Here is a 13,873-nt window from a genome sequence, read left to right as displayed (position 1 = left end):
AACTTCCTGAAGTCATATATTATTGTAATAGTGTGCAGTAGTGCATGAGCTGATCTTTGTGTGTTTGTATTTGTCAGCCTCCAGTGCTGTCTGCAAAATCTCCGTTAAAGAGTCCTGTAAAGCGGCGCTCTGGTCTGTTCCCCAGACTGCACTCCAGCACAGAGAGTTCAACTGAGAAACATCCAACTCGCAGGTAAACAAAAATTCACAATTTTTTAAAATAAATTTATATTATATATTTTTCTTACACACAACAGTGTGCAAAAGACTGCCTATGCACTGCAGGCCGCATCACCAAGTCTCATTTATTTGATAAAAAAAAAAAAAAAACACATCAGCATCATTGCTCCAGTCTTTAGTGTCACATGATCCTTCAAAAATCATTCTAACATGCTGTAACTGCTCAAGAAGCATTTTTTATTACTGTTTTTGCTTCTTTATATTTTTGTAAAAAGCATTATGCACTACCATTCAAAAGTTTGGGGTTAGTAATAAAAGAAAGCAAGAAATTAATACTTTTATTCAGGAAGGACACATTAAATTGATCAAAAGTGATAGTAGAGCATTTATAAAGTTACAAAAAAATTACATTTCAACTAAATGCTGTTCATTGACCTTTCTATTCATCAAAGATTTCTGACAAAGTAATAAGCTGCAGTTTCTTTTAATTGGTAATAATACAAACCATTATTTAAAAAAATGAGCACCAATAATAACCAAATCAGCATATTAGAATAATTTCTGAAATGTCATGTTACACTTGTAAGACTAGCTGCAGAATGGCTGCTGAAAATACAGCAATGTTTGTCTGTGAAAGCCTTGTTAGTATGTTATTATTTCAGAAAAGCACTACATAAACTGTATTCTGTGTCTTACTAGTGACCAAAAAACAGAAGTGTTACCTCAGTCGCAGGAAGTGAGGTCAGAGACATCATCCAATCCAAGCTCACCAGAGATCTGCCCGAACAAAGAAAGGTGGGTTTCATTGTGGTTTCTGAGTTCCAGTTCCTCGATTACAGCAGATGTGAGTGCAGTGTTTTGACATTTGATGATATGTTCTCAGTCTTCATGTTGAAATCCTTTTCCAGCATCTTCACTTTTAGCAATGGGTATTCCTGTCTCCTTTATAGGCCATTTGTGAAGCTGAAAGAGTGTAGCGGCAGAGCTAATATCTCTATCTCCCGATCCTCCTCCAGCACCAGCAGCTTCAGCAGCGCAGCAGGGGAGGGGGACGGACTGGAGGAGCTGGAAATGGTGACACACACACACACACACACACACACACAGACAAAAGAGTTCTGTTGACCTTTTAGGAAATTCAAGAGTGCACTGCAAAAATATAGATTGTTTAGTTTTAAAGGGGTCATATAATGTTGCTAAAAATATCATTATTTTGTGTATTTGGTGTAATGCAATGTGTTTATGTGGTTTAAGGTTAAAAAAACATTATTTTACACATAATGTGCATTTTTGTTGCTCCTCTATGCCACGCCTTTTCGAAATGCATTGATTTTTACCAAGCTCATCGTTCTGAAAAGCGAGGTGTATGCTGATTGGTTAGCTATCCAGTGCGTTGTGATTGGCTGAATACCTCAAGTGTGTGACCGAAATGTTACACCCTTCATCATACTGTGCTGCCGTGTCCCAGTGCGACAAGACAACACCAATAAAACCCATTACAAACCATTAAATTACATTTGTTGCGTCCAGTTGGAACATAATTATGGATTATAATGACTTATATTGTCTTTTTACACGTTGCATTGCATATCGCACCACGTTAACATAAAAACATTCATCTGAATTTGTGATCGGAGAAATAACAAACAACAAGCGCTACTCTACTCAGCTCAAAACTTGCGTTTAAATCATCAGTGGCAGATTCTTTAAATATTTTTGGAAGGCCAAACAAAGTAGTTTCGCTTTCACAACAAAACACACAGCATCTCCATGACCCGGCAGTGGCAGCAACAATACTACAGCGAGAATCTTTCTTTGCGTGAACATTTGGGTGGTGTTATGCAAATCTTTCCACACAGTGACGTAAACATGTGGGGGCGTGTTTAAATGAGCCGTTTTAAGAGGCTGTGGATGAGTCTTAACTTTCATAAAGAATATCTCTTTGGGTTTGAGACTTTAGTCTTTGAAACTTTAAGGATCTTATCTATGCAGGAACAGCTTGTAACACTCCAGAGAGAAAAGAAAACTTGAAATAACATCATATTACCCCTTTAATCTAACAACAATTATTTACATTTGTGTGTAAAACAAGTTTGTCAGCTGGAAAACAACAAAATGATTAAGAAAATAATTTTTGCTGTGTTTCTTTCTCTAGCAAAGCTCTTGAAATAGCTACCTTTGATAAGCTCATTGTAAAAACAATTAAATTCGACTTCAGTCACATCTAGAAACTTCTTGTACACAGCTGATTTGCAGATAACCATCACACACTAAACGGCCCTTTGCATTGATCCACTCAGCCTGACACCCGTCGATATGTTTAATTACTGCAGCACAGCTAAATCTAGGAAAATCTATAGCAATCGTACTAGTATTAAAATTACCACTGTAGTTTACTCAGACTATCATTTAGTGTGTGTTGTGTCCTGTAGGGCAGTCACCCGTCCACGGCTTCATCTGTGTACAGTCCATCTCTCAGCATGGAAAGCCAGAACTCCGGAATGCCACTGATCATGTGCCGCAGTTCCACAGGTGAATTAAGCAATCATATACAATAAAAATAAACTGAAGAAATCATACACTACACAGCCAAAGTAAGTGGACACCTGAAAAACAGACCCATATGTGCTTTCTGAACATTTTCGATTTATACGCAGTTTTATACGCAGTTAATAGCTGAAATACAAACCCGATTCCAAAAAAGTTGGGACACTGTACAAATTGTGAATAAAAACAGAATGCAATGATGTGGAAGTTTCAAATTTCAATATTTTATTCAGAATACAACATAGATGACATCAAATGTTTAAACTTAGAAAATTTATAATTTTAAGGGAAAAATAAGTTAATTTTTTGGCATCAACACATTTAAAAAAGTAGGGACAAGACCATGTTTACCACTGTGTGGCATCCCCTTTTCTTTTTATAACAGTCCGCAAATGTCTGGGGACTGAGGAGACAGGTTGCTCAAGTTTAGGAATAGGAATGTTGTCCCATTCTTGTCTAATACAGGCTTCTATTTGCTCAACTGTCTTAGGTCTTCTTTGTCACATCTTCCTCTTCATGATTTGCCAAATGTTTTCTATGGGTAAAAAAGACTTATAGGTAAAAATCTAGACTGCAGGCTGGCCATTTCAGTACCCGGATCCTTCTTCTACGCAGCCATGATGTTGTAATTGATGCAGTATGTGGTCTGGCATTATCATGTTGGAAAATGCAAGGTCTTCCCTGAAAAAGACGAAGTCTGGATAGGAGCATATGCTGTTCTAGAACTTGGATATACCTTTCAGCATTGATGGTGCCTTTCCAGATGTGTAAGCCGCCCATGCCACACACACTCATGCAACCCCATACCATCAGAGATGCAGGCTTCTGAACGGAGTGCTGATAACAACTTAGGTTGTCCTTGTCCTCTTTAGTACATGGCGTCCCAGTTTTCCAAGTACTTCAAATATTGATTCGTCTGACCACAGAACAGTTTTCCACTTTGTCACAGTCCATTTTAAATGAGCCTTGGTCTAGAGAAAACACCTGCGCTTCTGGATCATGTTTAGATATGGCTTCTTTTTTGACCTATAGAGTTTTAGCCGGCAACGTCGAATGGCACGGTGGATTGTGTTCACCAACAATGTTTTCTGGAAGTGTTCCTGAGCCCATTTTGTGATTTCCATTACAGTAGCATTCCTGTATGTGATGCAGTGCCGTCCAAGGGCCGAAGAGCACAGGCATCCATTATGGTTTTCCAGCCTTGACCCTTACACACAGAGATTCTTCCAGATTCTCTGAATCTTTGGATGATATTATACACTGTAGATAACAATAACTTCAAACTCTTTGCAGTTTTTCTCTGAGAAAATCCTTTCTGATATTGCTCCAATATTTTCCGCCGCAGCATTTGGGGAATTGGTGATCCTCTGCCCATCTTGACTTCTGAGAGGCACTGCCACTCTGAGAAGCTCTTTTTATACCTAGGCTAATCATGTTGCCAATTGACCTAATAAGTTTCAAAATGGTTTTCCATCTGTTCCTTATATGTACATTTAACTTTTCTGGCCTCTTATTGCTAGCTGTCCCAACTTATTTGGAATGTGTAGCTCTCTCATTTGGCATGACATTTCAAAATGTCTCACTTTCAAAATTGTCTGTATTCTTTTGTGAATAAAATATAAGTTTATGAGATTTGTAAATTATTCCACTTTTTCACAATTTGTACAGTGTCCCAACTTTTTGGGAATCAAGTTTGTAGGGTAGGAACTATTTCACATGCAGTATAGTTCATCTGAACACAAGTAAAAATGCTGAAAATTGTTTTATAATTAATGTTAACAAATAAACAACAGAGTCTGATTTTCTTGCTGAAAATGTACTGGGGGCCATCTAAGATCTTGATGAGTTTGTTTCTTCATCGAGAAATTCTCATTACATTCTTTGTAGTGAATGGGTGCCATGGAAATGAGTACAAATGGCTGATAAAAGCATCACAGTAATTCACAAGTGATCCACACAATTCCGGTCCATCAATTACCATCTCGTGGAATGAAAAGTTTCATGTTAAGAAACAAATGCATCACTAATGACTTTTAACTTTAAACTGTCGCTTCTGGCCAAAATACCAGTCTATAATCCATAATAATGCTTCCTCCATTGAAAAAGACCATCCCCTGTTGTCCACTCACGTTAAATCTACTAAAATATTTGTTTAGAACTGTTTTTTGACTGTATTTGCTTGTAAACAGTGCTTGATCTATAATTATTTCTCTCCTCATTCAAACGTTACAACTTTTTTAATGGAGAAAGCAATATTATGGATAGAGGACTTGTATTTTATCTGAAAATGATTGTTTGAAGTCTAACAATGGATTCATTTCTCACAAACATGAAGCTTTTCATTTCACAAGTTGCTAATAATGGACCAGAGTCGTGTGGGTTACATGTTGATTTTTGTGTTTTTATTAGCTGTTTAAACTCTCATTCTGACGGCACCCATTCACTGCAAAGGATCCATTTCTCCAAATCAGTTCAGATGAAGAGACAAACTCTACATCCTGGATGGCCTGAGGGTGACTAAATATTCAGCAAATTTTTTTTGAGTGTACTTACTTTCTAACTGAATATTGGAATGTTAAAAATTTTTACTAAAATAAACAAGTTTAAGTACTCAAATACAAAATAAAGCAATCATAAACTACATGGCAAAAAGTAATCCAACCCCTAAAAAACATGATCCATATATGCTTGTTGAATATTTCTTATTTAAACCATTACCGGTAATAGGAAATTGGATATTGTTGAATTAGTTAAAAGGTTGTGTCCACATATTTGTAGCTATGAGATATATAGCTATGAGTATACTTGCATGCACACACATCTACTTTGGCACTTTAACAAAAAGTCAACAACTCACCCTGTGTTTTCCTTAGATGGGAAGAGCAAAACTTCACCGAGGTCAAACTTGAAATTCCGCTTTGATAAATTGAGCCACTCCACAGTAAGTACTGTATCCTCAAATATTTTTGAATATTGAATGGGCATATTTTGAAATGATGACAGTGCATATGTTACTCTGGGTTTTTATATTAAAAATGCATTTGTTGTTCTATGTCTCTAACAGTGCATTTGATTCTATTTGTAAAGAGATTGGAATTCATTCACTAAAAATTAACCCCTCGCCTTTCTTTCAGGGTCAATAGGTCTGACAGAACCCACTGCATGGACAATAGGTATTTTGCATATTACAGTATTTACATATCTTTATGCTAGGTTTGGACAGATGCATCTTGAAATCCATCTTGCATAGAAATATAAATCTAAAGTTTTTCTTAGTACTAATTTTATAACCTTTGAATTATTAAGCACAAAATAAATGTGGATCAAACATTTGAAATGAATGAATATATATATATATATATATATATATATATATATATATATATATATATAGTATAAAAAATATACTTTACCTATGGAAAGAACAGTAAGAACTATTTCTCCTTTTACTCATCAGAACCAATAGAAATACTGAAATGTGTTCTATACTGTTGTTAACAAATAAACAGTAAACGAGTCTCATCATTTCTGATTTAGTCCCTTTTAATGGTAATTAGGGCTAAATTTCAATATAAAAAATAACAAAAATTAACAAGACAAAATAACACAATTTCTAAAACTTAAACTAAATTCCAAATGAAATTTACAAATATAAATCTATCTGTATTTATATTGATGTCAGAAATAGCGGTTATACATAGTACTTGGTATCAGATCAAAAAGAAAATAAGTGTCTATCTCATTTTACATGTACTGTGCTTTAGTGAATCTGTGCACTCTAAAAAGTACACAATTTACCCACTGTGTTTGTTCTTTGTCTTCCTAGGCAGTGACTTGGATTTTTATAGACTGGAAAAAAAGGGACCATTATCTCTTTCCATTGCAACAGTTATCACTGTTCGGCATAATAAACAGCTAAACACTATTGTAAGAACTGATCCTACAAACACACAATAAGGGTTTAGAAAACAGAAATGAACACCAGTCTTAGTAAAAAAAAAAAATTATAAAAAGGAACAAATGTCTCTGTTTTTTCAACATCATAAATGTTGTGCTCAAACAAGTGTTGAAACTATTCTTGCCTGTCTGCAATTGCTTTAAAACAGATGCACAATATTTACACAACCATTTGAAATACTTGAAGAGTGCTCAGCCATTAAATGTTACAAGAGATAAGGACTACAAAGTATCATTATAAGCACCTGTACTGTCTTTTGCAGAGATTACGGGTCATTTTGACTCTTGTAACGCCGCCCTTCAGTATAAGCCTTAAAATACCGTACACTAACTGCTCTGCTGAGGATTGAGTCAGTTCTGTTATTTTGAGTGATGTGAAAAGGTCAAATTTACCTTTCCTGAGGGTAACCAAAGATGAAGATTGCCAAGGTTTATTTGTGGTGAAGGGGGTAAAAAAAAGGAAAAAGAAAAGAAAACATAAGCTTTCATGGATGGCGAAGACACATTTGATTATATTTTTAAAGCAAAATTGGTCTGTTCATTTCAGTGTATATTTAGTTCTCTAAATAAGGACTTCAGTATATTTGTTCAACACTTGGTTGGTAGCTATTGCTAACTTTATTGAGCATATATATTTGCACAATTGAACCAAAAAAAAGAGGAAATTATTTACTTCTTTACTGCTTATTATTTTCTACTACTCTCATTTTGAGCTCTCAAACACACTTGAGAAAGCACAGACACATAAGCATGGTTCTTAATTTCAGGTCCTTTTTTGTAAATTCTTTGTTATTCAACTTTGGCTGCCAGAATAATTTTTGAACAATTTTTGAAGGATTTATTTACATATGTGTGTGTCTCCTCATTCCTTATGATTCTGTTAGTTTTCAGCTGTACTCACTGGTGAGGGCATTAGACTACGGAGAGCGTTAAATATTCTTGTACAATAGTGACAAACTTTGACATAAAATGTGTTGGCATATGTGTTTGTACTGTCATAATTTATTGCTTTTGAAATGCTGTTACGTAAAAAGAATAAAAAATAAAATTGCACAGAGTCAAATTAAAATAACAGATAATTTAAAAGATGATGTATATGTATATTTGGTTATGGCATGTGCCATTAAGAATTTATTATAAAATAAAATGTATTTTGTGTCAAATACCTGTCTGTTGTGTAAAGCTTTTAAAAAATGACACCAGTTCCATTTGCATAGATACATCTCTTTTTATTTCAGCTACAATCTCACATTCTACATACACAAACAAACATTCGACAGTGTTTCTGGAAGAACATCACCGTTCAGTATGGCTTTACAACCACAGATCAAAGTGTAACATCGCTAGTATTCACATTTCAAAGGATCCAAAGTCAGTCTGTTCTATTTCAATTCAACTGTACTGCCAAAGTGTTTACAGTTATAAAGTGAAAAAGTGGAAAAAAAGGTGAAGTGACATTCAGCCAAGTATGGTGACCCATACTCAGAATTTGTGCTCTGCATTTAACCCATCCGAAATGCACACACACAGAGCAGTGAACACACACACACACACACACACACACTGTGAGCAAACACCCGGAGCAGTGGGCAGCCATTTATGCTGCGGCGCCCGGGGAGCAGTTGGGGGTTCGATGCCTTGCTCAAGGGCACCTAAGTCGAGGTACTGAAGGTGGAGAGAGAACTGTTCATGCACTCCCCCCACCCACAATTCCTGCCGGCCCAAGACTAGAACTCACAACCCTTCGATTGGGAGTCCAACCCTCTAACCATTAGGCCACGACTTCCCTCTGTATTTATATTTGATCTGGTATTGAAAATAACCCACATCTATGAGATAGAAATGCAAGATGTCTTTATGATCAGGAGAAATGCACAGAGGAATAGAAAGTTGGCTCAGAAGCTTGTTTTGGATGATCATTCTGCCGCCTTGAATCATTCAGTGCAACTTCTGCATACACCACCTACACAAATAATGACAAGTAAATAAATTGATCATTTTCACTGATTAAACAAATTAGATTCTTATCAGAACACACAATGTACTGATGTACTTACTTCCTGTTTTGGTTTCACTCTATATGCATCTAGAACAAGAAAACAAATCATTAAAAAACTTAAAAGATACGTTAATTGATAATGATACACATTTGCAGAATGATGGAGTTGACTCCTGTCTCACAGGACATGCGGGGGTGAGGCGGGACAGGGGGTGGTGGTGGATGATGATCCCGGGTGAGACACCAAACAAATCCCAAAACAACAGGAAAACACATCAAGGCACCAAAACAAAGCAGAACTCTATGAGAGAGGCTTCTGTCTGATGAGTTTGCTGCTCCTGCTCCTGCTCCTACTGCTGCTGCTATACAGAAATAAACATTTTATTAATAGCGATATATTGCATGGAAATTGTGAAACCAAAAATTTAAACATCATTTCAAACCAACAGCTTGTCCTGCATGTGTATATACCTGCAGTCACATTAACATATGTCAAGTGTCCTTTGCTAATTATATTGTTAGGCCAGGATGTCTCGCACATGTATGCTCCAGCATCTGACTGGTTGATGTTGTGAATATGGAGTAACAGATGTGTGCTATTAGCTGTTGAGCTGTAATTGGACATCTTGATTCGTTCAGAGGGAGTGAGTAAAGTAAATCCTATTCGGTCCAGTTCCTGGAAATACCATCCTCCAGTCCAGCCAGGAAGGCCACAATGTTGTACTTCACAGCTCAAATGGAGACTCCCGCCCTCCGCCACAAACCTTTTAGCACGACTTGCTCGAACAGATGAGCACAGTTCACTTAACGTTACTGAAATGAGAAAAAACAAGCGAGTTTTAGTTAGGCTTATACAAAGCACTTTTGGACTTTGTATAGACCGTCTTATTATTGAGCCCTTAAAGTGACTTTAGTGAAGTCGCGAGCTTCCGACAAGCGCGTGAACAAGAAAATCGTACACAATAGGCTATTAACATAAACCTGAAAAATCGTGAGCAAGAACGGTGCGTGAATATTTTCATTCGCAAGACACGCGAAAGTTGCGACAATGTTTCCACTATGCAAATGTCACTTTGTGAACGTTACAATACTGCATTATTAAGAGTAATGGAAAACTACATTTAAAGGTGCAGCAGCTTCGATTATTAATTAGAGAACTAACTTACCTTTTAAGAAACATAAAAGTGCCAGGAACGTCAAGGAACACATGTGAGCGCTTTTCATCCTTTATAATATTTATAGGCTATAATCCATAGCATACTGACAGTCCTCGCAAACCCAGAACAGAATCGTTACAGCTTCCACAGTCAACAGCAAACAACAAAAGGTACTTTATATTTTCTAAACCCTTCCAAACACTCTCTGTATTCACTGCAGGAAAATTGGCTTCTCTTTCAGTAAAACAGGCAGCTGGCAGCTTCAGCCTTATTGTAAATGTACACTTGAGGAAGTTAATGCAAGTTCATAAAACACTAAAGGGAAACATGTAGGCTATCACATCCTTCCTGCTGGAGCAGGGAAATCACTTTCAGTCACTGCTGTCCTTCCATTATAACTGAACTGAAACTTGGACACGAATGCTGGGACCTAGACTAACATTGCAATAATATGAATCTTTCCTTGCAATGTGATTGCGTGCCAAGCTGTGATGTGGCTGTGATTTTTTTTTTTTTTTTTGCAGTGCATCAGGGAAATACATTTCCTAAAACAGCGATTTGATGTTTATTCAGTTGTTTATCTATTTTATGTTTTGAGTCTTCAGTGATTTAAACTAAGATATACCACAGAACGCCACAGTTGTTTTAGCTGAATTATTATTATTATTATTATTATTATTACTATTTATTTAGGTAAAATTGTTGCATGGTGCTATGGTGCCATGTATAACACATTCTGCCAGTGATATTCCACGAAGAAGAGAAGTTTAGCTTAAATGGTTTCTGCTGTAGCCACATGGTGGTGCTCAAAGTACAAAGTTTCAGTCATCTGGGCAGTCTGGACTATAGTTGAAGCAAAAAGGGGCATGTGTTGGCAATTACACAGCAGCTGCAGATAAAGCCAAGCTTAAACAGAACCTGCTGCTGGTGCTCTGTTGCTTTAAGACAAATTACCTTCACATTGTCTTGATATGCAATATATCACACGTTATCAATTTACTTGAGATCTCAAAGAAAGTTCAATTTATATTACAAAGGCAAACCTGGAAAGTTAAGGATTCAAATATTCAAATCCTTTGCGTATAATATATGCTAAATTCAATGTTTAATTAGAATTCTTTCATTACTTACTCACCCTCATGTTATTCCAAACCTTTTATTTCTCTGATCAATGTGGTTTTTAACTGTAATTTAAAAGAGTCTTCAAAATATAATATATATATTTTTGGGTGAACTATCACTTTAAGCAACAATTGAGATTCAGGCATTATTTTGGCACAGGGAGGGTCCCTCAGAAGGTCCATTTGAGCTGTGCGATTGCTTCCTGCAGAGAATAACTGGAGTCAGTGGACCTTAATGGTAACCAGATGTGTAGGACGTCAGTGTGGGCTCACACTCTCAGGACACGTCTGTTTTTCTTGGAAAGTGCGTGGTACAACACCCAACCCAAGTTACGCAAGTGCTAACAAAATCATTTAACCATTTAGTTGAGTCATATTAATATAAGCTTGTGCAGAAGAACTTTTGTAAACTTCATTTACGGCCCTTTTACAGGTCTGAAAGTGAATCTGATCTCAAATCCTTATTGTTATCAGTCAAAACAGGAAACCGGACAGTGACCACCCAGGAATGAGTGTGTGCTGGTCAACCCACATGGCTTAAAGCAGATAAGTAAAAGCAAACACTCACAGGTCTGTGCTCAGAAGCAAACAACAGTGTCTAAACTGGCAATTTTGTCAATGTGTTTGATGCATACAATGTCATACAAAGGAATTAACTAATGATCACAGCCATTTACTGTACAAATAATTTTTGTTCATAAATGAAAAGGCAGATTAGTGTCCTCTGAATGGTGCAGTCCCAAAAAATAATGGTTTATTGGCAGTACAGATTGCTCCCTGATCAGATTACTCAATAGGCACTTCCTCAGCCTTCACTAAATGTACAACAAGGCTCTTTTTCCCATATGATCAGAACAGGTCGTCTGAGGTTTCCTGAATCCCCGTTTCAGAAGTATGCAAAATGACAAGTGTACTGTCTGATGGTATTGCATTACTGCATTACATAGAATGCAAACATTATTCTGTGGTCAGCACCTCTCAAGGGAGTTTAGCTACATCAAATGGCCTGTTCTGACACAAAACACTAACCCGGTTGAGCGTGACGTGCGAACACAGAGCCTGGCGTGTCTATTCTGGTGCACAATAAAGCTTTTCTCTTGCATGCAGTGTTACAGTGAGAAAGCCTCTATTGTGTTGGTTTTCTGATACTATGAGACTTATGCGGAGTCTTTAACAAAAGGGAATGAAGATGAGTGTACTGCGTCTGACTCCAGCAGCAGCTTGAGAATAAAACTAATGTGCACTGCAACACATGGAAGACCCTTTCCACCACAGAATAAAATACGTGACTATTTATTTCAAAACTCTTGACTTTTTTTTTCCTTCACAGTTCTTTAAACTCAAGAGTTCTGACTTGCTCATAATTCCAAGTTTATATCTCACAATGCATAGGCTACTTGTTTTTCTCAAATTGTTGAATTGTGAGATACAAACTCAGAATTAAGAGAATTAAAGTCAGAATTGTGAGATGTAAACTCCGAATTATGAGCAAGTCAGAACTGAGTTTAAATCTCCAATTCTGACCTTTTTTTCACCACAGAATTAAAGTCATTTTAAAATGACAAATTGCAATTACCGTTTTTATTTTTTTTATTCTATGGGGGAAACAAAAACAGAAATTTAGAGACATAAACTTGAAGTTTATATCTGACAGTTCTAAGTTTGTCAAAATTATGAAAAAGAATTGCGAGGAAAAACACTGCTGAATACTTTAGAGAATTTTAAGAGCAAAAATAAAGACATAAATAGAAACAAATAATAATAAAAAACTGGTATGCATTGTGTTAAGGATGTGAAATCCAGAGAACATTGTTGTTTGCTTTTTACGTGGTGTCTTTTTTAAGGCATGGTGTACTAGATACCAGCCAAGAATAATTACTGGCCTGCCTTTGTTTATTCAAAGAAGCACATGAGAACTTTAAGAGAACTTTAATTTGTTGGTACTGTGTACACAGCCTGATCTCATAGGAACCAAAACAATATCACGTGGTAGCAACTCTGTATGAATTTGTATGATGTGAATCATACACATCATATGAAAACATTTAAATGAGATTGTACGAATTAGCACATCAATTCGCCAAACAGTAAAACAGTTACGAATTGCCACGGGACTGTTTTGGTGTGGATCATCTGAAACATTATTCTGAATCAGAAATCAATAGCAGCATGCTGTGAAACAACAAGCACTGGTATGGCATTTTGTAAGAATGCTTTTCCAATTAAAAATTAATGAGATTTTTTATGGGTGAAATGTGACCATGGCTGCATTTTTTTTTCAAGGCTTCATCTGTTTATTGTATGCGTTCTGGTTCCAGACATTGAACCCTTTTAATTCAAACTCACATTTGATTGCTCATTCACTCTGTATCGATTCTCTTATGCTTTTAGTTTGTGCCAGGTGTTTGGCACTGGGCCATTGTTTTTGCTCTAGCAATAAATATTGTACTTTTAGCCTTGAATTAAATACAATGGGAATCTGTGGTTGAGAGAGTTTATTAAGACGTGGGGCCTGAGATTTTTTATTTAATGAACTGGATACACTAGGGGTATTCATGTCAGCTATGAGATCAGATTCAAGATCAGGAAAAGCTAATCTAGTTTATTTTGAAGGATTTCGCCTTCTTAAAATGGTGTTTTTGAGAAATCACAGAAAATGGGAAGAAAGTCATGATAACATTCACTGAGTGTTTGTTGTTGACTGTTGTTCCTCTTTAGCCCGTTTATTTACATTGCTTATCCTGAGCATACTGTAGCAGAGAGTGCAAAGTAATGAAGAGAAAGTTGAGCCGTAAAGGAAACCTTTTTTTTTTTCCCACTAAGCTTTTGTGTAGAAAAGAAGAGGGGGAGGTGTCTTTGGCATTAGTCTCCTAGAATTTCAAAGAGCTGGATCTTGGCAATAATTCAGAGCA

At 36.4% G+C, this 13,873-nt stretch overlaps 2 protein-coding genes across 12 annotated transcripts in view; one reads left to right on the top strand and one right to left on the bottom strand.

Annotated features, from left to right (window-relative positions):
- LOC128029133 (rap1 GTPase-activating protein 2) overlaps positions 1–7,847 on the top strand; it is a 61,877-nt gene extending 54,030 nt beyond the window's left edge. For all 10 annotated transcript variants that reach the window (XM_052616701.1, XM_052616699.1, XM_052616696.1 and 7 more), the window contains 7 exons: positions 78–193; positions 880–975; positions 1,131–1,254; positions 2,613–2,712; positions 5,601–5,668; positions 5,862–5,900; positions 6,554–7,847. In XM_052616701.1, coding sequence (XP_052472661.1) covers positions 78–193; positions 880–975; positions 1,131–1,254; positions 2,613–2,712; positions 5,601–5,668; positions 5,862–5,870 — 513 coding nt within the window. In that variant the 3' untranslated portion in view covers positions 5,871–5,900; positions 6,554–7,847. The remainder of the gene's footprint in view (positions 1–77; positions 194–879; positions 976–1,130; positions 1,255–2,612; positions 2,713–5,600; positions 5,669–5,861; positions 5,901–6,553) is intronic.
- A 45-nt stretch (positions 7,848–7,892) lies between these two features.
- On the bottom strand, positions 7,893–10,329 carry LOC128029145 (uncharacterized). 2 transcript variants are annotated; one of them, XM_052616724.1, is made up of 5 exons: positions 9,850–10,329; positions 9,155–9,496; positions 8,866–9,042; positions 8,742–8,770; positions 7,893–8,647 (listed from the first exon to the last, which is right to left on the bottom strand). In XM_052616724.1, the coding sequence occupies exons 1-5, from the start codon at positions 9,905–9,907 to the stop codon at positions 8,546–8,548; spliced, it is 708 nt and encodes a 235-aa protein (XP_052472684.1). In that variant the 5' UTR covers positions 9,908–10,329; the 3' UTR covers positions 7,893–8,545. The 2 variants fall into 2 exon arrangements, with proteins under 2 accessions (XP_052472684.1, XP_052472683.1); XM_052616723.1 differs by having other exon boundaries at positions 8,866–9,045; positions 9,850–10,326.
- Between the last annotated feature and the right edge of the window lie 3,544 nt (positions 10,330–13,873).

Source organism: Carassius gibelio, chromosome A15 (assembly GCF_023724105.1).
Source record: "Carassius gibelio isolate Cgi1373 ecotype wild population from Czech Republic chromosome A15, carGib1.2-hapl.c, whole genome shotgun sequence".
NCBI lineage: Eukaryota > Metazoa > Chordata > Actinopteri > Cypriniformes > Cyprinidae > Carassius > Carassius gibelio.
The sequence above is the reverse complement of the archived record's forward strand: the minus strand, read 5'-3'. Positions and strand labels throughout refer to the sequence as shown.

Bases quoted from the DNA above. Each gene is read 5' to 3' on its own strand.
- LOC128029145 (XM_052616723.1), bottom strand. From the start codon at position 9,907: ATGAAAAGCGCTCACATGTGTTCCTTGACGTTCCTGGCACTTTTATGT. The intron at 8,771-8,865 runs GTGAGACAGGAG...TTCTTGTTCTAG, and splicing joins GCCTCACCCCCGCATGTCCT to ATGCATATAGAGTGAAACCA. The intron at 8,648-8,741 runs GTAAGTACATCA...TTATTTGTGTAG, and splicing joins GAGTGAAACCAAAACAGGAA to GTGGTGTATGCAGAAGTTGC.